The sequence below is a fragment of the Sphaeramia orbicularis genome, chromosome 11 (genome assembly GCF_902148855.1).
Source record: "Sphaeramia orbicularis chromosome 11, fSphaOr1.1, whole genome shotgun sequence".
In the NCBI taxonomy this organism is placed as follows: Eukaryota; Metazoa; Chordata; class Actinopteri; order Kurtiformes; family Apogonidae; genus Sphaeramia; species Sphaeramia orbicularis.
The window spans coordinates 47,194,336-47,222,134 of NC_043967.1; the positions used below are offsets into that span (position 1 = coordinate 47,194,336).

General features: G+C 37.2%; 1 protein-coding gene across 7 annotated transcripts in view; it reads right to left on the reverse strand.

Moving 5' to 3' along the window:
• Positions 1-3,048: 3,048 nt before the first annotated feature.
• LOC115427930 (myocyte-specific enhancer factor 2D homolog) overlaps positions 3,049-27,799 on the reverse strand; it is a 39,241-nt gene continuing 14,490 nt past the window's right edge. For 2 of the 7 annotated variants that reach the window (XM_030146665.1, XM_030146666.1), the window contains exons 3-13: positions 25,544-25,747; positions 24,394-24,531; positions 21,589-21,805; positions 20,186-20,242; positions 19,288-19,469; positions 16,419-16,448; positions 12,860-12,989; positions 10,753-10,942; positions 9,296-9,364; positions 7,443-7,493; positions 3,049-6,898 (exon numbers count right to left, since the gene is read on the reverse strand). In XM_030146665.1, the coding sequence (XP_030002525.1) occupies positions 6,439-6,898; positions 7,443-7,493; positions 9,296-9,364; positions 10,753-10,942; positions 12,860-12,989; positions 16,419-16,448; positions 19,288-19,469; positions 20,186-20,242; positions 21,589-21,805; positions 24,394-24,531; positions 25,544-25,747 (1,728 nt within the window). In that variant the 3' untranslated portion in view covers positions 3,049-6,438. The other 5 variants (XM_030146672.1, XM_030146667.1, XM_030146668.1 and 2 more) reach the window with 5 other exon arrangements.

Consider the following 27,799-nt stretch of genomic DNA (forward strand, 5'->3'; position numbering starts at 1 on the left):
ATTGTATGCATCACCCAAAATGTTAACTTATTTCTAAAACAACAATTTAATGCATTTAATACTAACAGTGTTATTTCCAACTTGGGCTGGCCCATACTGATATATATAAGTTACAAATAAAGAGTCATTTCTCAGTAACAGTTCACAGATAGTCTTTTTAAATGTGACCAGTGTATGAATTCACAAACTTCATCATTCAGAATTTTAATTTCTCAAAGTAACAGACAGTCTTTTCATGTCTTTTCGTTAATTTAAGGTTTGGAACTTCTCCTGTACTGTCTAAGTGGTATTTTAAAAAGGATAACAGTTCCATAAAATAGAGAGCTTCAGCTAAAAAATGAGCCCACTTGATAAATGATGTGTGCAAATGTACTTTTTCATGGTGTTCACTTTGGCTTGATCAGACCCTTAAGCCTTTTTCCAGTCGTCGCCTACAGCCTCCGGTGGTGAATATACTAAGTGCTCTCAAAAAGTTCATTTTACACAGATTTATATATGTTTCTGAAGTGTTTTAGATAATTGTTAAAGCATTAAAAAGTACTCCCAGTGGTGTTTCAGGTGTTTTCTCCAGCTCTTTCAGGTGTTCAGTAGTGCAGCTCTATTATGTGCTTTAATACATGGACTTTTCATACATTTGGTTAGATTTTTAGAAGACAGTAAATAGTATCCTATGAATGTTTGGAGTGTTTTTCCAGTTTGTCGCCAAAGCCTTCTGTGGTGAAATAACAAGGCCAGATTATGTTCTTCCAAACCAGTTGTATTGGAGGTGTGAAGGTTAACCTGAAACACGCCAAGTCCTCCAAATATCTGAGTTTTTTTAAGGCTGTTTCAGGCATTTTCAGCTTGTGTTGGAGTCAAACTAAACTATGTGCTTTGAAAAAGGTAATTTGGACCAGTTTTGGTGTTTCTGAAGTGAATGTAATTGCTAAGGCGTTGACAAATGCTCTGTGAGGTGTTTCAGTTCTTATGGCTTTTTAACCCTTTAACACCTAGAACTATTAAAGTAGTACTTCCACATGAATTTTTCCTGTATATTTAACCTTTCCATAGTAATTTATCACCATTTATTATAATATTACCCTCTGTATTTTACATTTTTCAGTGAAAAATCAAGAATCTTCTTATATTTAATTCACTGATGATGTTCATAAAAGCTCAGATTAAATTCAAAGATACCAGAAAACTGAGGAAAAATATCATTATTTGAACGTAAAACAAGCATCTAGAACCACTGTCATTTATCAAACAGGTTTAAACTGGTGAATCAGTGTTGCAAAGATGTGCTTCCACGTTCACTACAAAGCTTCTGAACGTCCAAATGGGTCATATGTGATGACCGTGAAAAGATGAGAAACTGCATTTTACTTCAGTTATTTACATGTATGGATAGAATTAGTGGTTTAATAGTTATTAACCATTTTAGATCAGTGGATGTGTTTAGATGTGGCAACTGTTGAGGGCGTTAAGGAGCTCCCACAAGGCATATCCTGTTAAAAATTACAAGAAAATTGGTACCATATTTTACTTTACAGATAAAATCGAAATCACAGGTGCCAAACATGCGGCCCGGGGGCCAAATCCGGCCAGCCAAAGGGTCCATTCTGGCCCTTGGGATGAATTTGTGAAATGCTAAAATTACACTAAGATATTAACAATCATTTTAGTTCAGGTTCCACAGTTGAACCAATTCAATCTCAAATGGGTCAGATCAGTAAAATACAACCCAATAACTTATAAATACTCATAATTCCAATTTTTTCTCTTTGTAAATGTAAATATTTTCATATATTTACAAAGTATAATTTCACAAAAAGTGTGAATAACCTGAAATGTCTTCAGTGCAATTTTAACAATATTCCACCTGTTATTAAATGTTTTGTGTATCTGTAGATCCACTGTGATCTGTAAGTTATAAATAATGTAGATTTGTAAATGATAAACTGAAACATGATTTTGTTAAAATAACACTTATTTTTTCAGTTTGTTCATGTTATTGACAATGTTTGAAAGGATAGTTTGTAGATGTAAACTTTTTCATAATGTAATTTTACTTTTTTCACTCTAAAACATAGAGGAAAGTTTGGAGTCGACATTATTTATATATTATTATGTTATTGTACTGGTTCGGCCCACTGCAAATCAAATTTAGCTGAATGTGGCCCCTGAACTAAAATGAGTTTCACGCCCCTGTTCTAAACATTAAGTCACTGATCATGTACATGTTCATTAAAGCTCAGCCTAAATTTAAAGATTATATCAGAAAACTGAAGAAAAAAATGACATAATGCTAAATATCCAGCTTTTGTGGCCTTTTGTCTTCAACCCTAATTTCACAGTAAAATTAAAGCTAATGTCTGACCGTGTTAATTAAGAAATCGTGTTATAATTGGTTGCATATTAACTTCATTTCCCTGTGGGCTCAGTTTTTTGTTTTTTTTTACATGTATGTGACTCAGACAGACCTGTTTACGATACAAGAAAAACAAAGAGCTGCAACACAAAGCAGTTAAAAATAAAAACACTCAGTAATTTACTTAAAGGACATTTACCTGCTGCTCATAATGATGTATTCTAGTGAAGAGTTTGAAAACAGGAGTATTAAGTATTTTTCCTTGTTTATATAATTACTTTTACTCTGAAAGAATCACAACATTATACCCATCAGTGCCCAGAGTTTTATCAAGCAGCATTAAAATGAAGAATGCAGGATAAACTGTGTAAAGTAATTAAGCTCTCTGACAGAGGAGGAGATTTTCATTGCAATAGTTAACTTGTTCAATCTCAGTGTTTTCTCACTCAGACTGTTGCTGCTTACTTCAGAGGTCTCAACAAATCGGCTAAATTTAGCGTCTCATTATCGCTGAAAGTGTGAACTGAAGCTTCAGCGTGTTTGTGACAATGAGAGAAAAACAGACGATGCACAGGAAGAACTAATCTAAAGCGCGTCTGAAGCGTTCGTTGAGTGGATTTAAGCTGATTTTCTGCTTCTCGTGTGGGTCCGATGTACAAATGTAAGAACTCAGAAAAATAACACACAGATCCAAATTTGTTTCACTCAGTTTGTCTATTTAATATATAAAATACGGTAAAACATACGCAAAAAGGATAAGGTTTCAAGGGACTTGGATACTTTGGTACAACAAACACTTTTTTGTAAAAGCGGTATAGAATTTCAATAACATATCAGTGCATACTTTGTATATGAAAATATACACAAACTGTATATCATTCTCAAAAAAACAACAAAAAGAATATTTTCTTTACAACAAAAACCCAAAGCAGACTAGCTCAACACAATATATTAGCTATAAATTTCATCTTTAGTATTTCATATGCTACATTATTCTGAGTTGTGTTCAAACTCATTTGTGATGCATGTCCTTTATCATTACTGTACGTAACATACGTTTTGTTACCTGCATCCCATGCATTTACATGTTTCAAATTTTATGAATTACTAATTTTCAGTTGTTTCCCGTTTTTATAAATATATTCTATATCTTAATTAAAACTGCAGCATTTAACTGGTATTTCCTTCATTGCATTTGCTAATACCACAATAACTGATCGTGCAATTTTCAGCAAGTTGTTTGAAAAAAGGAAACCAGTACTATATGTTTATGATAAGAAAGATAAAAGAAGAAGGAAAAAAACAGTTGGCTATCCTACACAAAAAAGCAATAAAATAAAAGCTCCATAATAATATCATTATAATAATAGACAATGGAACTGTCACCAGCACAACTTAATCCAAAAATAGTGAGATTCTAAAAAACATTGTACACAACGAGTAACAGGGGTGCAGGTTTTCATTTCTCATATAGATTGTCTTGTGACTACACTGCTAGATTGGACAGAGAACCTTTGTACACAAACAAACCTGCTCGCTGCAGGATGCTAAAACCAATCGGTGTGGTGTCACATTTCAGTCAACCATCAGCGCCCACAAACGGTTTCCATGGAAATTATATTTTTGTAAAAATGGAGATGACTCAGTGGTAAGAAATCATTAGCTCTGCCTGAAGGCGGCTGCTGCTGCTGCTCATCAGTGAAATCTTCAACAATCCAGCGCGAGTTCAGTGAAAATACCTCATGTTTAACAGTTCAACAGGGCTGATGATGAAAGAACAAATGATTAAGAGTGAGAAAGAAAAATTAAACTACCCTTGACGCCATCAAATCAGGGACGGAAAAGTGACCGGATCATGGAAAACATCACCGGGCCTCAGCAAAGAGAGGAAACGTCTAAAAGTCGCTCGCCGCAAAAACCCACGGAGTCAAAGTCAAACCTGGGTTTCACTCTGTGGGCTGTAAAGCTAACGTCTTTTCTTGTTTTTGTTTTTTTTTGCACTGTATCCACTTCCTCGACTTCACCTACACAGATTTAACCATGTAGGACTGAAAATAGCCTCAACAGTCTGCACTTTGAGCATCGTCTAAAGGAGGAAAAAAAAAGTCTAGCAACTGGGAGAAAACGTCTATTTTTTGACTATAAACGACTCGTGTACATATACGCATACACACATGAAATGGTCATGACAAAACTTGTGTACTAAAAAACAAACGACACAGCACTTAGTAGCCAATTTCTTGACTTAATTTCAAAGTGAAAGGCATAATCAGTAAGTGTGTGTGTGCTTAATGTGGAAGAGTCTTTACATGAATCTGAAAAAATGAAGTGTCTTAATCTCTTAACTACGCTATAAGTGAGTGGCAGTGTCGTAATGGTTTCATGTTCATGTGTTTATGGACAACTTTACTTCGACCGTGGGTTTAGAAATGTGTGGCAAAGAGAATATGATGACACCACAACCAAGCAGGCCTCTGTGAAAGAGAGAGAGAGAGAGAGAAGAGAGTGCACACACCATCAACACTAGCATAAAATAGGTTTACTGAAACAAGTCCGATCCACCACCACGACAAAGTGTGGCGTTAACCCCTGCACCATAGTTCGAAACATATCAAATTCACACTCATATATGCAAACAGTTCCACTGAGAATCAACACATTGCTTGTTTTTAGGGATACCTAGCAAAGTCTATGCAAATATATTCATATGTACATACACGTCATTGAAGCTGAAAAGCCATTTTTACTTTGTCGCTGAACTGAAGCGGTAGAAATATAGAAAACGTCTTTTCCTTTCACTTTTTGAAACACAGCAAAGAGCTAAAGGAGAGCTAGAGAGAGCTAAAGAGGACATCAAAGCTTTTGTATAAGGAGTGATTTTATACAAAGTCCTACTTCTGGACAACTAATGGACCTTCAAAACAGATTTTAAAATACCAACAGATAAAGAACACTTGGACTGAAAGAACCAAATACTCGCCTACCAAAAAAGCCACCGAGGCTCAAAACCTCATACTACGCGTTTATTAACTGGATGGCATCTACTCCTGGTAATAATCTGAGGGATCGGCTGGATTTTTCTGGTGCGACAGTTTCCATCCGAGTTCCAGAGGAGGTGACGGGACGGGAGGAGCACCCGGTCTGAGGACAGAGTGATGAGCCCAAAGCCTGAAAAGCGTCGACAGTTCCATAAACTAGTCCTAGTCATTTCCGTGACAGTGCGAGTGATAATTTGTCAGTGTCCCTGCACCGTGTGCGAGAGGCATTTGGCATATTTTTTTTCTGGTTTTCTGTTTTTTTTTTTTTTTTTTGAGGTTGATATTGGCACTCTGGCAAGGTGCTCGGCTCCACAGCTGCTGGGTGCTCGAGGGTGGTAAATGTGGCAGCACGAAATATCAGTTTGTGGTGAACGATCCTTTTCTAAACGACCCTGCTGAAGTCTTCGCTCAGTGCCAAATAAATACTCAGTCCCCAAACCCATCCGGATAAAGGCATTTCCAAAAGTGCCGTTTGGAAGTGACTTATGGAGGATGGACAGCACACATCCCAAATGATGTGAGGTTGTAAAGAGAAGAGGCGAGTCAGAGTTCAACTATGCTGCCACCGCTCATGTCAACGCAGCAGAGCTTGATGTAAATACATGAAAATGATGAAGAAACCATGTCATAGAAATGTTTATATGGTTTTGTCAAATTGCAAAAAAGGTTTAACACCTTATTTCGACTAAAAGAAGTATCTATACGGGAGTCCATTCAAGCTAAAGGCGTTAAAAATCTACTGTCCCTCTGTTTAAGGGCCTACCTGGGACAAAATATCCAGCTGAGTATTAAACCATCCTCCCTCACTCCGAGCATGATCCCCAAAGGATTTTTGTTTTTTATTTTTTTTTCATGTTTTGTGTGTTTTGGCAAAGCCTAAGTCTGGGTGATGCAGCTGAGTAGACGGTTGTATAACTGTGGACAGAGGCAGATGTGTGGTGATAGTGTCACATGGCAGTGGGGATTCAGGGATGAGTGTGGGTGTGTTGTGGGTGTTTAAGTGTCACCAAATCTTCACTGGGGGGCTGCAGAGGCGTCCGACCGCTGCCTCTATGTGACCCAGGGTTCCAGTCTCATGCGTTTGATGTTGCCTCCCTCCTGCTCTGGTTCGTTCGACGCCCTGAGGAGCTCGGCCGAGGGGCTAAAGTCAGGCGGCACGGACCGGTTCGCTGGATTGACGCCTCCTGCGGCGCCGGCCGTGGTGACTCCGCCTCCGCCGCCGGCCGCACCGGAGTCATCACGGTCGCTTCCTTCAAAGGAGCTGGCGTTGCTGCTGACGCTGTCGGCGGGCGAGCGGCCGGTGGGCGGCTCCAGACACAGCAGAGAGCCCGGGTACTGCGGCGGAGCGGTAAGGATGGCGCCTCCTGAGGTCGAGGATGGTGTGGTGGATGAGGGAGGAGGGCAAGGGGTACTGCGGTCCCGGCCGGGCGACACTGGCTCCGATTTGATGCTCACGCTCGAGTTTGTGTTGACGGTCAACATGGCGCCTTGAGAGATATGGGTCACAGGCCTGGGAACGGGGTCAAAGAGGACAGAGGCAGGAAGAAAATGGAAGATAAGGGACAGAATAAAGAAAAAAAAAAAAGAGGTCAGACAAATGGTTAGACGTGTGATTAAATTATGTCAAAGACTGGAGGAGCACTCGCGAAAGACAAAAACCACATTACGAGGCACAGCACCAACAGGGAAAAGCCACACTCTGTAATATTCCAATCAACGCCGAGCCTTTTCAAAGCAGAAGTAACAACGCCACTGCTCCCAATAAATCCACAGAACAGCCCGGGAAGCATGAAATGATGCGTGTAGTGACGGGGTGGATCGTAATGAGTCGGCTGTGACGTGAGGAGACGACAACGAACCAAAAGAAAATCTTCTCGGGTTAGAGAACATGGTGGAAACCGGAACTATGTCTCTTTCCTGTTTGACTGCAGACGGCACCAGACATGCTTGGAGGAGGAGGAGGAGGAGGAGGAGGAGGAGGGGGAGGGAGGGAAAGGGGGGGGGGCAGCCAAAAGCACACAGACACACAGGAAAAAGGAAATGTGATACAGTACCGGCCCAACCACTCATCTCTACCCAAGAGCAGGTTGGACGGAGAGCCAACACTGTGGGGAGAAAACAAAACGTTGGAGCCCAAACCAAAGGAAAGAGGTGGATTAGAAGAAGGCATGTGTGGAGAAAGTCTGGAACATTATTGCGAGCAGGATTTCATCAACAACAGCAATAATGTTCTGTCTTAGCATCAAAAACCTCACAACCCTGAACTGGTGACTTAAAAACCAGACAAGAATCTAGTTTTCTGAGTTTTAACAAGCGTTTACACAGAAATAACAGGATGCTACATATTTACCACAATGTTTGTTAGGAGGATTTTTAGGATAAACATGCAGAGAAGTGTGGATACGATACATAAACATGTCAGTGACGACCTCTGTTTTTAATCTCAGCAGATTGAAGATATAAAACACAAGCAACAGAAAAGTGTAGCAGTGTTTAAGTAACAGGACAGAAATAAGAAGCATTATTTGTGGTGTTATATCTGCAGGTATCGGATTTAAGTTGATATTTCGCCTTTTTGTTTCATTTTATCATTTGCGCTTTTAATTCTGTATTTTTTTCCATTTTGAAGAAAAAAATACAGAGATGTGTGGTATAGTTGTGAAAAGGACAGTCCTCAGTATTTATTAGTGAACATTTATAACAAATTAACACATGGATACTTGCATTTAAAACTTAAACAACTGTATGGAATCAGATGTGCGTCCTTAAAAGAATTCAACAAAACTGGAGCAAAAGAAGTCATCTCTGATGTCAAATATATTTCTTGTAAAAATGTTATTGGTGTAATGGTCCAATTAATATAAGTTTAGCTTGTCCCCGTACACCAAAAACTAAATTTGGGAATTTAAAAAAATGTAGAGAATGACATCATTCAGAAATTCTGGAGCTGACAATGATACTAAATGTTAATTTAACCGCAAATCAAAGCCAATATTGATGTTATTTTCTGTTTATTTAGTGGTTTGTGCTGATATTTATTCCCCCTTTTATGCCAGGAAAACAAGTTAATTTTCTTTATATAAAAAAGCTGCACTATTTTAAATATATTTTCAGCCTTTTATCACAATAACTTTGAATGAGGGCAAATTTAACTGTAAAAACAATCATGCCATCAGTGTAACATCTTACCTAATGTCAATGATTAAGGCTAATATTGGCCAAGAGGTAATCGAAGCCAATATTGATGTTATTTTTTGTTCATTTAGTGGTTTGTGTTGATATTTATTCCCCCTTTTGTGCCAGGAAAACAAGTTAATCTTCTTTATATAAAAAAGCTGCATGATTTTAAATATATTTTCAGCCTTTTATCACAATAACTTTGAATGAGAACAAATTTTTTTTTAAAATCATGCCATTGGTTTAACATCTTATCTAATGTTGGGCATTAAGGCTGATATTGGCCTAGAAGTTTGCGTCAAAGCGAAAAAAAAAAGAAAAAAAAAAAAAGTTGGAAGTGAGACCAAAAATCTGATCAATGACAACAAAGAGGACACAATTATACATAATGTGTTTGACTCTTTTGCTTCAGTTACTTATATTCTTCCTCATTATTTTTTATAGTGATCCATCTGATTGCATACAAAGTGAAACCCACAGCTGAGTTAAAATGTTTAAGTGTGTTTCTTATATTTGCTGTGTTAAGTGAACTACGTTTTACCCCAGCAGCTTCAGTGAAGTAGTTTTACATGAATCCAATCAAACATAATAGACGAGAAGCTACTTGAACTAACACCGAGTACTCTTCAGCAGTACTCGAGGTGTACTTAAGTCATAGCTTAAGTACGACAACCCCCCCTGCAGACAAGGTCATGACATTTCACACACGCACACACTAGTGGCTGTTCACCTCAGATTGGCAGCCAGACTGGACACCTGGCTAGACAGCTCGCTGCTCTGTTTGTCCACGCCCCACATGCTGTGGACGAGAGGAGAGAACACACTTCAAGGATCTGGTGCTCATGGTACCAAACCCCAACCACAAACAAAACACTACAAGTTCTCACCTTTAATCACAACTACAATCCTGTTCTCACTCCGGTGTAACATTGATTATTAATCCCTTTCAGTCGGTTTGTTTTACACGGCTTTGTTCCTAGATTTAATGTCTCTGAGGACACTGATACAAACGCTAGAACAGGTTATTTGTAATGCAACCAAACCGGAACCAGTTCCACATTACATGGAACTTAATCCTTTAAGACATACAACTATTTTTGTGGACTTAAGTGATTTATCACCATTTATTATAATACTATCCTCTATATTTTGCATATTTCAGTGAAAATAAGGTATTTTTCTACATTTAATTTACTGATTGTGTAGATTTTCATAAAAGCTCAGAGTCAATTCAAAGGTTATTTTATCAGAACAGAGAAAACTGAAGGAAAAAGTGAGTTTTTTCAGTAAAATATATCATTAACTGAACATAAACAAGCATCTACAGCCGCTGTCATTTGTCAAACTACATGGGTTTTAGTGTTGAATCAGTGTTGCAGAAGATGATGGTGTTTCCACATTCACTGTGGAGCCTCTGAACGTCCAAATGGGTCATATCTGATGATGAAAAGCTGAGAAACGACATTTTATCTGAATTATTTAACTGTACTGATAGGATTAGCGGTTCAGAAGTTGTTAAACATTTCATATCAGTAGATGTTTTTGGTCGTTCGTGGCTGAAGTCTTTGAGGGTTAAAGTCCAACAGAAATCGTGGTTTGCCAGAGGGTTTGAACTCATTTCTTCATTGTACTACTGAGATTCGTTGTGAAGTTAAGGTCATATCAACAATTTTTTTTAAACAAAAGAAGAAAATATCCATGTTAGAGTGGACAAGGCATTCATTTAGCACAGTAATTACCCTTTAAAACATGTTTTTTAAGTCATGTCACCAGGCTGTATTTTCTTATAATTTTCTCGTGTCGTAATTTAACTTGTTCCTCCCTGTGAAAAAAAGCACTGCTCACGTGCTCCATAAAAACTGAAAATTGTTCAGATTGATGTTATGAAGAGGTTGAGATGGTGAGATGCTGGTGAGAGATCAATTCACTAAATAAGAAATGTGAATTGCTTGCATTTAAGGTTATGGTATGGACGTCATGCAAGCTGACTGTGGAGGTCATTAGTAAAGTATTTCAGCAGTATTTCAGTCTACTGAGAGTTATTACACGAGCCTGCTGGAGACCTCAGCCAACGTCGACGTCCTCTGCAGTGGGACGTGAGTGATGGCCGAGCGTTTCGGAAAAAAAAACCCAGCACGGCTTAAAGAAAAAACGCAGCGCGGGTGAGAAAATGAAGAAAAGACTTACACCAAGTTGCTGAGCGATGCGAGATTAAGCTGCTGTTGCTGCTGTTGCTGTGTTTGCTGCTGCTGTTGTTGTTGCGGTTGCTGGGAAACGGCCTGCTGCTGTTGCCATGTGGACACGCTGGTTGGCAACAAACCGCCAGGTGAAGCCAGAGCGTGTAAAGCAGTGATGTCTGCACTGGTCAGCTGGTACTCTGAAGGAGACGAAGGATAAAAAGTCAGGTTACATCTACGACCAAAACTATCATTACTAATGCACGGATGTGAGGGTTTTGGGTTTGTTAGTTCATCTGATTTAGTGGGTGTAACTACAGAGCTGAAATTCTGCCCCATGGGACATTATTCCAGGAAAAAAATAAAGTAATAATAATGTTCTGATCCCATTTGAATCATGCATCCAAGAAGACAACGACAACATTTACATGTATTCCTGCTTATGGTCGAAATAAAGTTCATCACATTAGTTCCATAAATCTCTCCACGCTCACTCCAAATAAAAAAACATAACATGCTGCTTACTTTTATTAATACCCCTCGGCCAAATATAGTGTAAGATTCTGTTGAAAGTTACTGCACTATAAGTTAGATTTGACTGTCTTTGTGGAAAACTTACCACATACATATTTATATTTGAAAATACTCAGATACTATAACTGCACAAGGCCATTTGACCTTGAAAAAGTAGGTCAAGGTCACATATTTTCAATAGGCCTCTGCTCCATGCCAAGATGCATCCACAGTATAAATTTGGTGCAGATATGTCAATGGGTTCTTCAGATAATGCGATTATGTCATTGAACTGACAGACAGACGACAAAATATTTACAATACCTCGTGGCTGAGGGGTAAAAAGGATGTCAAAAGTGTGTGTTCTGACTAATCGACTAATCAATTATTCATGTACATCCCAAATATTTGTAGAGCTAATAAGGAACTATCAGTGGCAAGCATACTCAGTACCACAGCTGGTTCTATTACAGTTTGTCAAATAAGAACAGATAAATTCAATTAATTTCTGTAATTATAATTTCTATACTTTGCTAAATTTTGGATCTTTGACTCCTTCAGTTGTTAGATCCATGTGTTTGGGTGGGGTCATTGATGCTCATTTTTATCTTGGGTGTTTTTATGTAAACATAATATATGTTTACATAAAAAACACCCAAGATAAATACAAATGCCAAATCTACTGCATAAAACCTGACATTTCTGAGATAGTTTTGACTCTTGCCATCAATACTCAGCTGAGGTTTAATGCATTCTAAGTCATTTCAATATAAATTCCCTCTGTTGGTTGAGTCAGCCCAACTCATGTATTCTGATCAGGTGAATTTTTTACAATACTAGCAAAAATTTCCAGTGTCAGCTTTTTGTGTCATTTTATTTCACTCCTCCAACCTCAACTCTTCATGACACATTTTACACTGCATAGACATAATCCAGTGTGTTATTGAGAATCTTTTTTCCTAAACTACATGCACATTTTCCCCCTCTGATGTCGTGTGTGTGTGAGTCAAGGTTATAATAGTTTTGGATTTTTCATTATAGTTTAGTTTCTTTTAGTTTTGACTTTTTTTTCTGTAATTCAGTTAGTTTTAATTTGTTTTTAGAGCAGGTTTGCTAGTTTTTATTAGTTTTCATTTTTTTCTAAATGCTTAGTTTTAGTTTAGTATCAGTATTAATTTTAGTTTCGTCAAATCTTTTCTCTTCCTCGCCATTATATTCCCATAAATCCCAGACAGGACTCTGGTGCTTTCTCCCAACATTAGTCTCCATGTTTCCAGGTAGAGTGGGGACGAGAACACCACTCTAAACCATAAGTGATGAGAAGTGACAGACCGAAGTGTTGTACGGTGCCACTAGCTAAAATTGTTAGAGCAAAATAAATCGATTCCATATCAATCCAATGTTGACAAAAGACAAAAACGAAGGGAATTTTATCCATAATTTTTATATATTTTAGTTTTGTACGCACACAATACAGTTTCAGTTAGTTATCGTTTTTCCTTTTAATTATAGTTTTTATTTATTTCAGTTAACAACAATGTTTTTTCAATTCTAGTTTTCGTCATTTCGTTAACAATAATAACCTTGGTGTGTGTGTGTTTCACCTGTGTTGTACGCTGTCGGCATGGCGGAGAAGGGCAGCCCCTGTGCCAGGAGGCTCGGTGTGGCTACAGAAACCACCGGTGTGGTGAGCGTTTGTGCCACCTGGGCTCCAGCTGCCAGCCGCTGAGCGTTCTGCCAGAGAGGACAAAAAACAAGTCAGTCACGGCAAAAACAAAGACCCAACTCTCCTATGTGAATGTCCTGAACCTCCACGGGCAGTTTAAAGTCTGACATGCTGGGAGTAATGACGATGTGCACATGGCTGGATTCATAAAGATGTGCTGAGACAAGTAAACCTCAGAGGCGAGGGTTTACTATCGGGAGGTTCTTGATGACATGCATCAAAAACGCTTTCCATGTTTAGAGGGTGAGACTAGGATGCATTTTACATTAAAGGCACTTAATCCAGTATGAAGTTATTACAGGTGAGAAATTTTCATTAATGTTTCTTCTGGTATTTGATATCAGTTTTGTTAGTTTTCAAAAGTGCAGAATTTATAACGCAAGCATGGTGGTCAGCTCATTAGCTCTGTTTGACTTCCTGATGAAATTATGGTTGTTTTTAATGGATCTAACTTCACCGTGGTGTGACTACAAATGCATTTTAATATTTTTAAAAGAGAATGTCTTGGAGTTCATTGTGTTTCCTGAGTCAATATATCTCAATCCAAAGAGCGACTCAAATAAAACACCTTTTTTGATTCCAAGAAGCGCTCCTTTGTCCACATTTTTTGCCATATTTAAAATTTTTCTGGTATTATGGAAAAAGTCCTGGTTTAAAGAAGCAGAAAAGAGTAAGATGAAAGAAAGTATGAACAGTCATTTTGATTTACAATATAATTCTGCAAACTAGGGATGCGCCAATGGTGAAATTCTGAGCGGATACAACTTAATCGACTCTGATGCTAATGCAAATTTCTGTTTGTATATTCAGTTTTTGTTGCTATTTAAGTTTTAAGTCTTTAAGATAACACCAATATCAGTTTGGTCAGTTTATCTGTGCATTTGAACCGCAAATCTATTTAATTCTTGTGCACTGAAGCCTTAACATATGGGAAAACAAAGCTGATTTTACCTCAAATTAAATTTTCATTAGCGTTGCATTGACCATTGTAGTTTTATGTTTTTTGTGTTGCTAACTAATAACCTTAAGTTCAGGACTTAAAGACAATAAAAGTGAAAAGTCTAGTCTGTGAAGATATATTTTCACTGACTAAAATTTGCATTAAGAGTCACTCATTAAAAAAGAACAACAATTTAATAATATTCAGAGCTCCAACTTATGCAGCCATTTTCAGAATGCATTTATCTTTTAGTCTGATATATTTTAATAACAAATAGATTCTGCATTTTATACAAAACTTTTCCAAGAATAATATTATTTCAGAATAAACAAACACACTTCCAGTTATAAGACTCGAGCCAGTCTTCATATATTTAGTGTTAGTGCATAGATTCTAAATTTACGTGCAGCTCATCTCATGTTTCTCCAGTGGATGTCAGTAAAGGCCCTATAAAATGCTGCTCGAGTCACTTCTAAATAATAAACCATGCTTTATGTGTCCATAACTCAGGCAGCGGGGGTACAAACCTGCTGTAAGCTCAGAATATGGACATAATGTCAACCATTTAAATGACAAAATATTCAATGTTTTTTCTACACAGGTGCAACAGACAAGCTGCTAAATCTATGAAACGGTTACCATGAGGTTTTATTACTATGCATCTGGGCTGAAAGACACAAATATATTAAAAACCGAAGCACAATGCTCTGTGTCTGATTCGGCTGAGTTATATCACACAGATTGAAGCAAACTTAGGTCTTTTGTTAAAGAAAAATTAAAGGTCTGCATACAAAAGGCCAAAGATGCAATCATTCTGGTCTGGAATTACTCTTCTGTGTTGTGAGACTGATCATTTTTAGAGGAAACATTCTGCCAGAGTTATGACTGTAAGGCTGGATTTACAGAGAGAGAAGATAGACCGGGGAGAAGGGCCAGATTCAATTAACTGTCTTTGTGAAGAAGTGAGGAGGAGCGGCAGGGTGAGAGTGATGAAAATGAATCACTCTTCTCTGGAAAATGAGATTCTTGCCTGTAACTTTGAGTGGAATTGTAAAAAAGGGGAGGAGGGTGAAAGTCGGTGGCAGCACCGAGCAACGGCCATCATCCCTCGCTGACGATATTCACTTTAAATGTAAAGGAGATTTCAGAGAATCATGACATTTTACACTCCAAGAAAAACAAGAACTGAACTTCAGCTTTATAATCCTGTGTTTGCTAATTTAATTTATCAGTTTATTTCACACTATCAATAATATTCAGGGGTTTTATCATTTATAAAGCTCCTATTACAATTCTGTTCCATTTTTACTTTAATTTTTCTTAACCAAAACAGAAAGTGTGACATGAAGAACATTAGTGCGAGAAGCTATATAATGATAAATCATTAATTATTAAGAATATTGAGTGAAATGTATAATCTAATGCCAAAGAGATTAAATAAATAAATGTAAAGGACATTTGACAGAATTACAACATTTTAGAAGTAGATAAATAATAAAGTAAATAGCAATTAAAAAAAAAAAGTCTTTTTACGTCATATACTTGTTACATTTTTCTAAAACAACTTTGAGAAAATTTGTGTTGGTAAAGCTGCTACTTACAATTACTTATTTTTTTAAATGTCTGAAAAGTAAGGTTATGAATCAGTTCTTTAATGAATCACATCTTTAATCTGATACCAATTAGGGTTTTAAAGCCTGTAATTAACATTTTGGTTGTTAAGAGTGAGTTATCTGTGACCATCTTTTATCGGAGTTAATTTACTCTAAATGTGAAGGAGATCTTAGAGAATAATGACAATTCACACTATAAGGAAAGCAAGAAAATTGTATGCAAGAGTTATAATAATCCTTTATGCTTTGAATCTATGTGATTTATTGTTTTCTTTCACATCATCTGTAATATTTCAAGAAAACTGTGACTTTGTTCCTGATACAGTAAGAATATCCTGTTATACAGAAAAAAGTCATTATTAATTATGGATATTCCATTGTGTGAAGTGCCTTTAATGTAATGCCAGTGAGATTCTAATCCTCTGTACTGAACATTTTGGTGGTGGAAGGTGAAAATGAGAATCGTGTCAGTGAACAGGGATCATGCTCTGCAGCGCTTTGCACCGCGAGGCCAAGTGAAAAGACACCCATGCTTTCAGTGGAATCGTGATGAAGTCAATGGGGCTTGTTAGAAACCGATAGGATCACTGACGGACAATGCAACTTCCTACTTCTCCTAAAACACTGTGAACTGATCACTGCTTCTAAGTGTTTTCTTACCACATCTCAAACAAAACAGTGTGAGTGTAAGAGTAAAAATGCCAGAACAACACAGTTATGAGCCCTGATCCACATGCAGTCACGTGGGAACCACAAACTGAAGACCATCCTGAGAAATGTCAGTGGAGCAAGACCAAAACAATGACAACTCTTGTACTGTTTCCATGCTAATAATGTGTCGATAGCCATCGACTCATGCGAGTGACTGATGTGGGGAAATTCACCTCGTTTACCAATTCCAGTTCATCCTCTGTCTGCAAAGGGTGGTAACAGAAAGGGTTACAACTCTGATTCCTTTACTCAAAGTAAATACAGCCATGAAAAGTGTAAACAATAATAACACAGCTCACTTTTGTTTGCCATAATATCACTTGTTTGCTTAGCAGCGTTGACCACAAGTTACGCAACTATGGCCGCCTCCAGTCAACAAGAGTCGAACATAAAAATAAACTGATTTAATGACCACAAACATCTTAAAACTTATCATGAGACCAAAAGAAGAGAGGTTAGATTTTATTTTGTGGTTAATAAGTGACAACTAGGGCTGGAAGTAACAATTACTGTCTTTAGTGATTAATCTTTGTGCTATTTTCTAGATTAACTAATTATAAAACAAACCATGAAAAATCACCATTTAGTAGCTTTCTCAATTCTCAATCATTTTACTGTGAAATAAACTGAAGTTATTCTATTATCAGGTGAAAATCTACATTGTCTAATATATAAGATCCAAATAACCTTGGAGGTGGAGTCAGGAAACTCTGACATATTTTACCTATAAACCATCAACACTGTGTCTGATTAATAGTCAAATTTATGAAACTGACTGGTCATGCAGCTCTATTCACAACCAAAAAATACCAGCGTGTACAATAATTAAAAATGCTTTAATAAACACATTCTAACTCACAGACTTCATTGAGATCCTGGTTGGTATTTTTCAGTTATCAAATCAAATTTTATTTATATAGCACCAAATCATAACAAAAGTTATCTCATGACGCTTTACATATAGAGTTGGTCGAAACCAGACTCTAAGCCAATAGCTATGACTTCCTGATCAGGAGTCAGTCTAATGCTCTGTCCACACTACTGAGGATATTTTACAAAACGGATACTTTTCTCTGACTGGGCCTCACATCCACATAAATGGTGTTTTAGACTAAAACAGAGATGTTTTATAAATGTGTTCCAAAGCGATTATCTAAATCATTAAAGAATGGTGTCACACCCCCATTTTACTCATGTCTATTATGTACTTGTGTAATGAAGCCGCACCTGAAACATTCAATCCAGGTGTATAAATCAAATGACCTGCAGTAGATCGAGGTCAGCACCAGTACCTGACCGGCGTTACAGACAAATCTACAATACACTTCCACAACCAGTACCTAATGTGACTTAAGTTTATGATTGAATGTGCTGTTGCTGCTTCACCTTCATGACAGATTAAAGCCTCTGCGTCTGCTACGTCCACAGTGTCCACAGGCTGTTGGACAAAAGCAACTGTGGTTTGTCTTTGGAGTCGTTTTTGCATTGTCATGTGGTCAGATTATGTCTTAAAAATTGTGGAAGGAAAATATCTGTTTAGATAAATATCTGTGCTAGGGTGGACAGAGCATACGTCTCAGCTTTTTCCACATTTATTCTGCATATTCATGGTCTCCAACAGCTGAAGGAAATGAACAGATATTTGTAATTTTTCAACCCTATTTCTGAGCAATTCTTTAATGTCGCCATCTCGCTGAACTTCCCTTCTGCTAACACAGACATTATCAGTAATGTCTTTGGATATTTCATTAGTAACAGGCTTTGTATATTTTACTTATGCATGTCAAATCTGCCCTGTGTAGTTTTTATTCATATTTGATTCAATACCAATAAATGGCTCTTCCTCTTCATTAGATTGAATGAATGTGAATAATTAAAACTATTCGACAGCTCTTCTCTCTTCATTTTTAGTCTCATGATACATCTTTGGAGCCATTCAGCATCTGTACCTTTGGACTGTAGTTCATTTTGTGGTATTTACTGTTTCTATAGACCTTTAAACATAGTGTTATTTAATGTGGGTGCTAAGTGTATGAGAAATCACATCAGTATTTCAGATGTCAGTGGGAACCGGCTGATTCATCACAACCAGGGTGTCAACAAGTATCAGACATCTTAATTTCATGCTTTTCAAGGTCATTGTTAACAAAATTATTATATTATCGAAGCACTGCAGGTAAATATCAAGGTAAGTATGTGATTATGACATGTAGCTTTGGAAATAATTCTTAAACCACCTATGGTTTTCCACAGCATTTCAATACCACAGCACATCAACACGACCTTTTCGTTTTCTGTTCTTGGAACATTCATTACTTCTAGACTGTTATTCAATATCAGAAGTTTTTAATTTATATGTGACCTGTTATCCATTCTATTTCTGTATTAAACCTGTGTCTTTTTCCAGATTCTTTACTCAAAACATTGATAGCAAATGTTGCCTTCATAACTTCATCACGGTGAAAAAATAATTATTTCCAAAAGCTCAAGGTTGATTATCTAGATTCTGTCAACAGGTAAATAACACGAATAAAGTAAAAACACAGTATTAGGTTCAGGAGGTGTTAAAATTTGCCAAATACGTGGAATTTAACAAAGACGAACCTGATCCCATGATTGACATGAAATTATTTCAAATGTTTATTAATAAATTCACACTTAAGGCTATTTAATGACCTTTAAAGCCTCATATTTATCATTTTAAATTTAAGGCATTTTAAGAACCTGCAGACACCCTGTAAAACTTCACTATCTTTGCCAAAATAAACATTGAGATACCAGGCCTCAAGTGTTGAGCAGAAACACTCCAGGTCTTCATTAAAAACACAAAATGATGGCAGATGCCTCTGCCAGTGTTTGTTCTTGTTCTTGACTTTCATTTCGAACTGATAAATCAGTATTTTTTGGTTTTTCATATCAGTTGAGGTTGTCTGTTGCTCAGTAAACATAGTAACTCATCGTACGAATATTATTTGACTGCATTAAGTAAAAATGTTAACTGATCGGACCTGGACAGCTCAGGTTCGATTCTGTTAAGCTCACCATCTGCATGAGGCTCTTCCCACCCTGCGAGGTGATGACTCGGAGGTCTGGCTTGCGGCTGTTGACCATCTGGGGGCTGGGAGGTGGGGGTGGAGACTTGGCCGGAACTACTTTCCCCAGACTGTTGCCGTTGGAGACGGTGAGGAGGCCTGGGGAGGCCCTGGCACTGGTGTATCCATTAGCTACAGGGAAACAGAGGTGCGAAAGGATGGAAATCAATAGAGAAAATCTTACAGGTGAATGAAGACAGCGGGAAGTGGAGAATGTGCACTAAAATAATCCCCTGAAGCTGTCTTTGCCTGTAAGACTATTCTGAGAGTCTCCAATTTAAAGGTATGTCATAGTTGACAGAATAAAGGTCTGTGTAAAGAGTGATGTAAAGAAAAAAAATCCTCTGTAATGAGATTTAAATAGACACTGCCAAAATCCTTTTGTGTGATTACTGGAAGAAAGTGTCGAGTTTAATTTATTCCTTTTGATGCATTCTTAAGAAATGTCTCCTTGTAAAGCCCTCTACATCCTCTAAATCTTCTACATCCCTACAAATAATACTTAGTATATGTGTTGAGTTAAAAGACTTGAAAGGGCTTTTTTTTTTTTCCACTGACTCTTCAACGTATGCCACAACAGTTATTTTAAAGCAAACATACGGTGAGAAATTAAAGACCAAAGTTATGTAAGTTTCCAAAGTGCTGGGAATCCCTCATATATCTGCTGTTGTTTTTACTGAAGGCTTCCCCTGATTCCTCTGAAGCATAACAGAAGGTGCAGAGGAGAGGAGACAATTTGGGGGAAATAATGAAACATACAAGGCCAGACAACAACAACACAGGAGGCATGAAATAGACGAGTAAGAAAGACAGCACAAGTTATAAGGAATGAGACGAGAGGTACTTACGGACTGGACTTGGGCATCCTCCATTTGAATTATTCAGGTCTCCTCCAAGAAGAGCACCTATTAAGAAAAAGAAAATGAGGATTTAAAAGAGGAAATTAAAAGAATGGAATGGAGTTTGATGCTGAAATGTCAGCATTTCTTCTACATGGGTGAGTTTGATTCTGAGACTTATGAAGGTATAAAGTTATTATGGGATGTTGTTACCTTTGCTAAGTTGCTGTTTGTTGATCCAGTTCCAGTTCAGACTAAACTGTGACAGTTCTGACCTTATTTGTTCAATTCCACACAGATCTTTAGTTCAGTTACAGACAATACAGAAAACAGAGGGCATGTGTGGTTTTACTGTGGCTGTTTTCTGGCAAAAAACAGAGCTAAGCTAACAGAGCTATAATGTAAACTATCAGCTGATGCAGCATGTGAAGATTATATAAGTGTTTTTTTGACTGATTGTCAAAATAAGCATCTATGAGTTTTATTTTGAAGAAAACTTGATGATGCCATAATGCAGATGTGTGTAAACAGTATACTGTATTCAGTGAGTGATACAGTCTCTGGATACGTAGTGTGGATTCGTTGGTAGTTTTGGTCCTAATTGTGTTCTCATATGAGACTTCCCTCTAATGCTGAGAGTTTGGAAAATCAATACTAAAAAGAACCAATTGAAAAGGTACTAAAAATATATATATACTGAAGCTAACAATGTGCACTACTTTTCTAAATGTTTAATGATTTCAAAAGCAAATGTTGAATTTCCAGAACTGAAAGGCAAAATGACCATTTGATTGGTAACTGCAATTTAGATGTACATTTTCCCCCTCAGAAACTGACAACTGCTTTTATTTTGTAATTTAATTACATAATGTTGCTACATGTTACATGCTGCTCCCAAACCCTTTTCACTACACAGCGCTTCAAAGAACAATTTCTTCATTCTTCCACAAAGGAAATCCGTAGTAATCTAAATTTGAGGGTAATTTGCACCACAGTGATTAGTATTTGGGTCATGAGCTATAAGCAGCAGTAATTTGAAGCTAAAACAACTTAAGTTTTTAGTAGAAGAGGAGTGCAGCAAATGTCACACTCTGCAGATTAGTCCAGAGCAGAGGAATGTGCTCTGTTCCCTCGGGGAATGAGGTGGCTCATTACACATAATGATAAGGAGCTACATACAGTGTCTACTAAAAGTCTGTGTTTTTTAACGGTGAGTAACCACTGATTACACAACGTAGAAAACCTCAAAATCCTTCCAGTGAGAGGAGATGTATTTTAAGAAGAAGCACAAAAATGACTCAGTGAAAAGAGCCACATTTCTGACTGCTATGAGATGATTCTGTGGCATGTCAGAAATATCTCTGAGGTTTACTGCCTGTTCTGCATTAGCCTACAGACGACATCACACTCACCTGCACTGGCTGGTCGCTGTGGCAACCCAGGAGACACCGTGTTTCTCTGAAGAGCCGGTTGCTGTGGTGACAGGAGGTGGGTATCCGTAAGCGTTGATGATGTTACATAGGAGGTAGTTACCAGTGCGTTGCCAGGGTTACTGAATTGCAGTGTGCTTTGATTGGACGCCTGGACTGTGACCGGCATGGAGAACGTCTGAGGTGGAGCTGTGGACTGCTGCAAAGTGGAACGAGAAGACTGACCGTAAGACTTTAGCTACAACCGTCAACAACACTCAGCTTCTGTTACAACCAGACTTTCAATTGGTTCTGATGGCAGCAAGTATTATATCCCCCACTTACTAATATATTATAACAGTGGCATTAACCCATAAAGACCCAGTGCTACTTTGATGACCGTTCCCAAAAAATTTTTCTCTATTTAACCTTTCCTAAGTAATTTTTTTTTCACCATTTATTGATATATTATCCTCCATATTTTGAGTTTTTTCAGTAAAAATCAGATCTTTTTCGATATTTAATTTGCTGATTATGTAAATGTTCATAATAGTTCAAATTAAATTTGAGGGTTATTATACCAGACACAGAGAAAACTGAAGAAAAAGTGACTTTTTCAGTGAAATACATCATTAACTGACCATAAAACAAGTGTCTCCATCCACTGTCATTTACTAAACTCCACGGGTTTTACTGGTGAATCAATGTTGTTGAAGATGACGGTGTGTCTATGTTCACTACGGAGCCTCTGAAGGTCCAAATGGGTCATATCTGATGACCATGAAAAGACGACAAACTGCATTTTACACCAATTATTTACATGTATTCGTAGGATTAGTGGATCAAAGCTGTTTAACTTTTTATATCATTAACTGATATCGGCCACCAGTGGATGTTTGGGTCTTTATGGGTTAAGCATTATTTCATGCTTTATATTTCGATAAGTGAGGAATAAAATTTCAGCGTCCATTTAACAATCTTATCAGAACTTTAAATGACAGCATACAGGAAAGAAAAAACAATCTAAACAGTATTAAATAAACCCTTGGAATTATTCTATGATGCTTTAAATATTAGAGTGACAGGGTAGCAGTGATTAATGTGAGTATATTTATTTTGAATTATTTTGACAATGGTGCAGCAGCTTGAAAACAGGTGCATTTTCATCCAAATGTAACCCAAATTATAACTCAATTTTCATAAATTAGAAAAGGAAAAAAAATGCAAACGTATATGTGTTTTGATCCATTTCTGTTTGTTACTTCTTCATCATTGTCATGGTTTGAAACTTTTCCAGACAGATGTATTTCATAAGATGACATACTACCTCCACTAAGGATCGATTGTTGACCTCATAGATGTAACCATGTCCTTGACCCAGAATTTCATCCATTCTGTCCAAAAAACTGAAGATAGCTTAAGCTTTTGCCTCTTAGACTGAACCTCGGCTTTGGAGCTTTTATTACACTGTTCTATTTTATTGTTGTTTCCATCTAATGTGGCATTTGTTTGTTTTACCTTATATCAACACAAACCAAATCTCCCAACCGTAAATGTTTTTTCTCATATTTCAGGAACTTTGTGTATTTCCTCTGGGTTTTTTTTAAGCTAAAATTCACTATGCAAGAAAAATATCTGGATGGAAACACATCTAATGAGTCAGAAGTGATACCTGTTTAACACACAGTCGTGATATTTGTTTCATTGTCAGCTAATGTATGAATGATGCGTGACCAAAAAAAAATTTTTAAATTAAATGATTATCCTTTGCACTGGGTAAAATTTGCCTTAAGAAACAGAACAGGATACAACCGCCATCAGAACTACTTATAAACCTTTTATCCATCTGTTAACTCCTATGATGATTAAAGTTTCTGGTCTTCTGCAAAGGAACCCAGAAAAAAAAAGTGTGAAACAACCAGTTACAGAAACTTCACACCAGGAGCTGTTTCCTGTAGACAAACTACTGCCAAATCTGTGATAATTAACTTTTTAACAAAGACAAGAACTGAGGGGAAAGAAGGGAATTGAGTCGTATTTACATGACATTAATGGAACTACACTATACGATAACACCTTACTCACACAGGACTAGTATAACCTGTGGACCTCAAGTGATTTGGAAATTAACCCTTCGTGTGTTTCATGAGTGCATTCATATGAAGACTACTAACTGTTGAAAGATAGACAAATATATTGAGATGTTGCTTTTCTGAAGGATTGAGCTTCATTTTCAGTAATTATCCATATTATATTGCAGCACAAGCATCCTTTTGAAACTTTCATTTGTCATCAGCATCACAGCCACTGCACTCTTCAAACAGGAAATCATCTGAATAAACGAACGGAGGAAAGAAGAAATGTTGCATATCGCACCAAATTACACAAATGTCAGTTCACATAGGCCAAACATTACCACAAGATCTCTGTGCTCTCTGAATTAGGTTTGGTCATTTGCAGTGGAATTTTTACTTTACAAATCACAGACAGGGTCCATTTGCATGGGATTAAACTCACCAAATACCTCTGCAGTTATTACAAATTACCTGAGGTTCACAGGTAATACTAGTCCCATGTAAATAGGGATTAAATGAGCATTTAACAGGGCTAACACTGTATTGTACCATCAAGCCCATTCACTCCAGAAGGAGTTCCGAGCTGTTCCTTCAGGTTCTCATTTCTTTGTCGACTCCATGTCTCATCTCGTCCAGTTGTGCTTAATGGCACTTGGTATTGAATTTTTTTTCCTGCCTAACTAATCTCCTCTTGTGGGACAATGAAGATGACCTCAACCTATAGGTTACTTACTCCGTAGCGTTTGAAGAGAACATCCAGGTCCTCGGTGGTCTTGCGGTACTTGTCATCATTTAAGGGACTTTGGTCAATCGAGTCCTCACCGTCCGGCTCTGGACTGTCACAACCATTGAAGCCTTTCTTTCTCAAAGTCTACACAAGTAAAGAAGGAAAACAGTCAGTATTGTCTCTAGATTTTCTCAGCTTCTTATGTAAATCATGTTGAACTGCCTTTGTATATGAAATGCACTATATAAATAAGCTTTCTCTGCTTTACAAAGTATATACAGTGCTCACTTTTAAAGATCTTTTTAGCACCATATTAGGTTAAATTTCAGACCAAACCTCTGATGTAAATACACAACAAATGTGAAATTACTGTCACTCACAGTAAATACAACGATAGCAAAATGGCAATAATTAATTATATATTAAATTGATTTAGTCATTTCTATAAACTTCTGTACAATTAATAATGCAGACTCATTACATGATGTAAAAGTGCAGAGGGAGCAATAATAGAGGGAATGCATTCATTATTTAATTATTTTACTTGATTAGAAAATATTTAAGACCCATCAATCTGAATTTGAGATGATTTAACAAATGTCTTAGGAAATGAGGACACTTTGAGCAATATATACACAAAGATTCACTGTTACTGGCTGGATATTGTTTTGTTTAATTTGTAATAGACACTGAAATTTGTAGCACACTTGTGGTCAAAGTACAGGAATGCAAACTCACACAGACATCAAATAATTCATAATAAGGCTTTGAGACTTTACAGATGTAGATGGTTTGTGGCTGCAGGTGTAATAGGTTTCAAAACGTTCTAAGAAATCTCATGTAGTAATGCATTTGCTGGCTTAATGACTCTGAAAATGAAATCATCTTTGGCTTGCAAAACATAAGTTTCAATACTACGCATTACTAACCCCACACGTAGAAATACTGAAATTGTCGTCTTTTGGTAAGACACTGATTTATATTAGTTTATACTGATGTTTTTCCATTATGCTTTGGTATTATCCTATATGTTGTGTTGTCTGGGTTTATGAAAGAAAAGTTTCATTGAGCGATTTAAAAAAAGGAACAATTTAATATCTAATGTAACAAATAGGAACTGTTTTCTCCACAGTATGAAATCTAAGCATGTGTTTACCTCTATGATGTCTGCGTTGGTCCGGCTCTCGTGAGGCTCATTGTACTCGGTGTATTTGAGCAGGACCTTATCCATGTCAGTGCTGGCATACTGGAACAACTTGTTCGCATGGTTGAAAATGATGAGGGCAATTTCACAGTCACACAATACACTCAGTTCGTAGGCTTTCTTCATCAAGCCAAACTTTCGTTTTGTGAATGTGACCTGGGGAGAATAAACGAGAAAATCTGGTCAAAAAGTGAGTTTGTGTGATGTTTAATTGCATACACTTACAGGTTTCCTCCAGTAATATTGTAGTAATTTGATTCTGACATGATTTTTACACAAAAAAACAATATTACTTGTTTTTAATTTTTGTTTCCTGCTCTCCTTTAAGAGTCAATCAGAGTATGATCTATGATTTCTTCCGGTTTCCATGATATAAATGTAAAAGTTACTGAACAGTTCGCAATTGTTACAAATTCTACCAGTAAGTCCATGAAACACAGACTTTGCATGAAAAAAGAATCAACACAGTGAAGTTCAGTGATTTAAGAACACTGTAGTTTCTGAGCGGAAGCCGACTTCAAATAATTTGTTAATGCTGTTTTTGAAAAGCAAAAAAAAAAAAAAAAAAAAAACAGTCTTACAACAGATTTTATGAAGATTGCAAAAAAACATGTGGAGTGCTGACAGCATGAGGCAAAATATAGTGTAGTGTGATGAAACCACAATTTAACTTTTCAGCTGTGCTTTTGGCACAAGACAGGCTCATCTCATCACCCATCCAACACCATCTCACGCTGTGAAACTGGGTGGCAGCCTCATGCAGTGAAGACTTGTGAGGAGAGAGGAAACAAACAAAGCTGAAAAAGGCAGACTCGAGGACAAACCGCTTTACAGCACATTAGCCATTTCACTGCTGCAAAGACACATATTTGAATGTGAGAATGGCACAAACAAAGACGAACGGGCAACAGAGCAACCTCAGAATAAATAAAGCCAGAATTAATCCAAGACCTGCCATGTGCCTCCGTGAAAGATAAGAGGAAAACATCTGAATCTTGAACTTTTAAAACCAATTTATGTGTCACTTTTGACACAAACGCTTTTGTAGATTAATGCCGAATTCATAATAAACAGTTAATACAAAGACATGTGGAGTCTGCGTGTCATTTTCATTGTAAGTGAAGGTTGTCAGCCTGATATTTACAGCTAAACTGTTAAATGGGTAAATTGATCTGCTCAACTGACCTTGTTCAAACACGGACCATCGAAAGTGGTTTTTACAGTAGCTGTTTAGGACACTTTAACCCCTGGATGTGATAGTAAATGTAAAGTTGTAACAGGAGCTTGTAATCTACAAATACCCGACTTGTATTACAAGTGACAGAACTGATGCCTTTACTTTGAAATCACGCTGTAACTCTGGAATCTGATGCTTAGGCTGCAGGGTGGTGTGTTGAAACTTTGAAAATGTAATCTAATATTCTTGATATTTAGATGCACTCGGTTCACTCAGTTCACTCTAGATGGGGCACGAAAGAGCTCTCAACACTAAGGACGATAATGACAAGTGTAGTAGTGGCCTCAGGCTTGAAATGTGTTTATTTTAACACAACATTATGGCTGCATATCATGTAAAATGGTTGATTTGAAACAGTTGGAGTTTTAAATAAACAATAAATACATATTTTCATAGCTTAAAGAAATGATTTTTAAAAAATTACTTAAAATTATGGACCAGACACTGAACGTAATCCGTGATACTCAAAAGGATATGTAGTAGGGGTTGGAACATCTAATTTAAATACTATCCAATTTGCAATATGGCCATTTGCAATATCCATATCACAGGATGTGCTCATTTTTGATAAATGGTTAGATATGTCATAAAACACCATTAATAATGAAGCACTGTGGTGCTACAGAGATGCCTGGGCCAACAGATCACATTTTCCAGACTTAAAAGAACATTTTATGTTTGTTTGTTTGGTACAGACCTCAAAACCAAAATGACCATTTCCAGTATTTCTCCCTCTTTACCCCTGCTCCTTTCTGCAGGTATTTCAGGTTCTGAGCCTCCATGTTCCTGATAGGAAGCCATTGGCCTCCAACCTGCCCAGTGTCTGACTGTGTCGTCTGTTGCTCTTTCTCTGTCCTTTTCTTTTCTCTCTTCTCTTTCCACTCATTCCAACTGGTCGAGGCAGATGGTCGCCTACCCAGAGCCCAGTTCTGTTGGAGGTTTTTTCCTTCGTTAAGGAAGTTTTTCCTCCT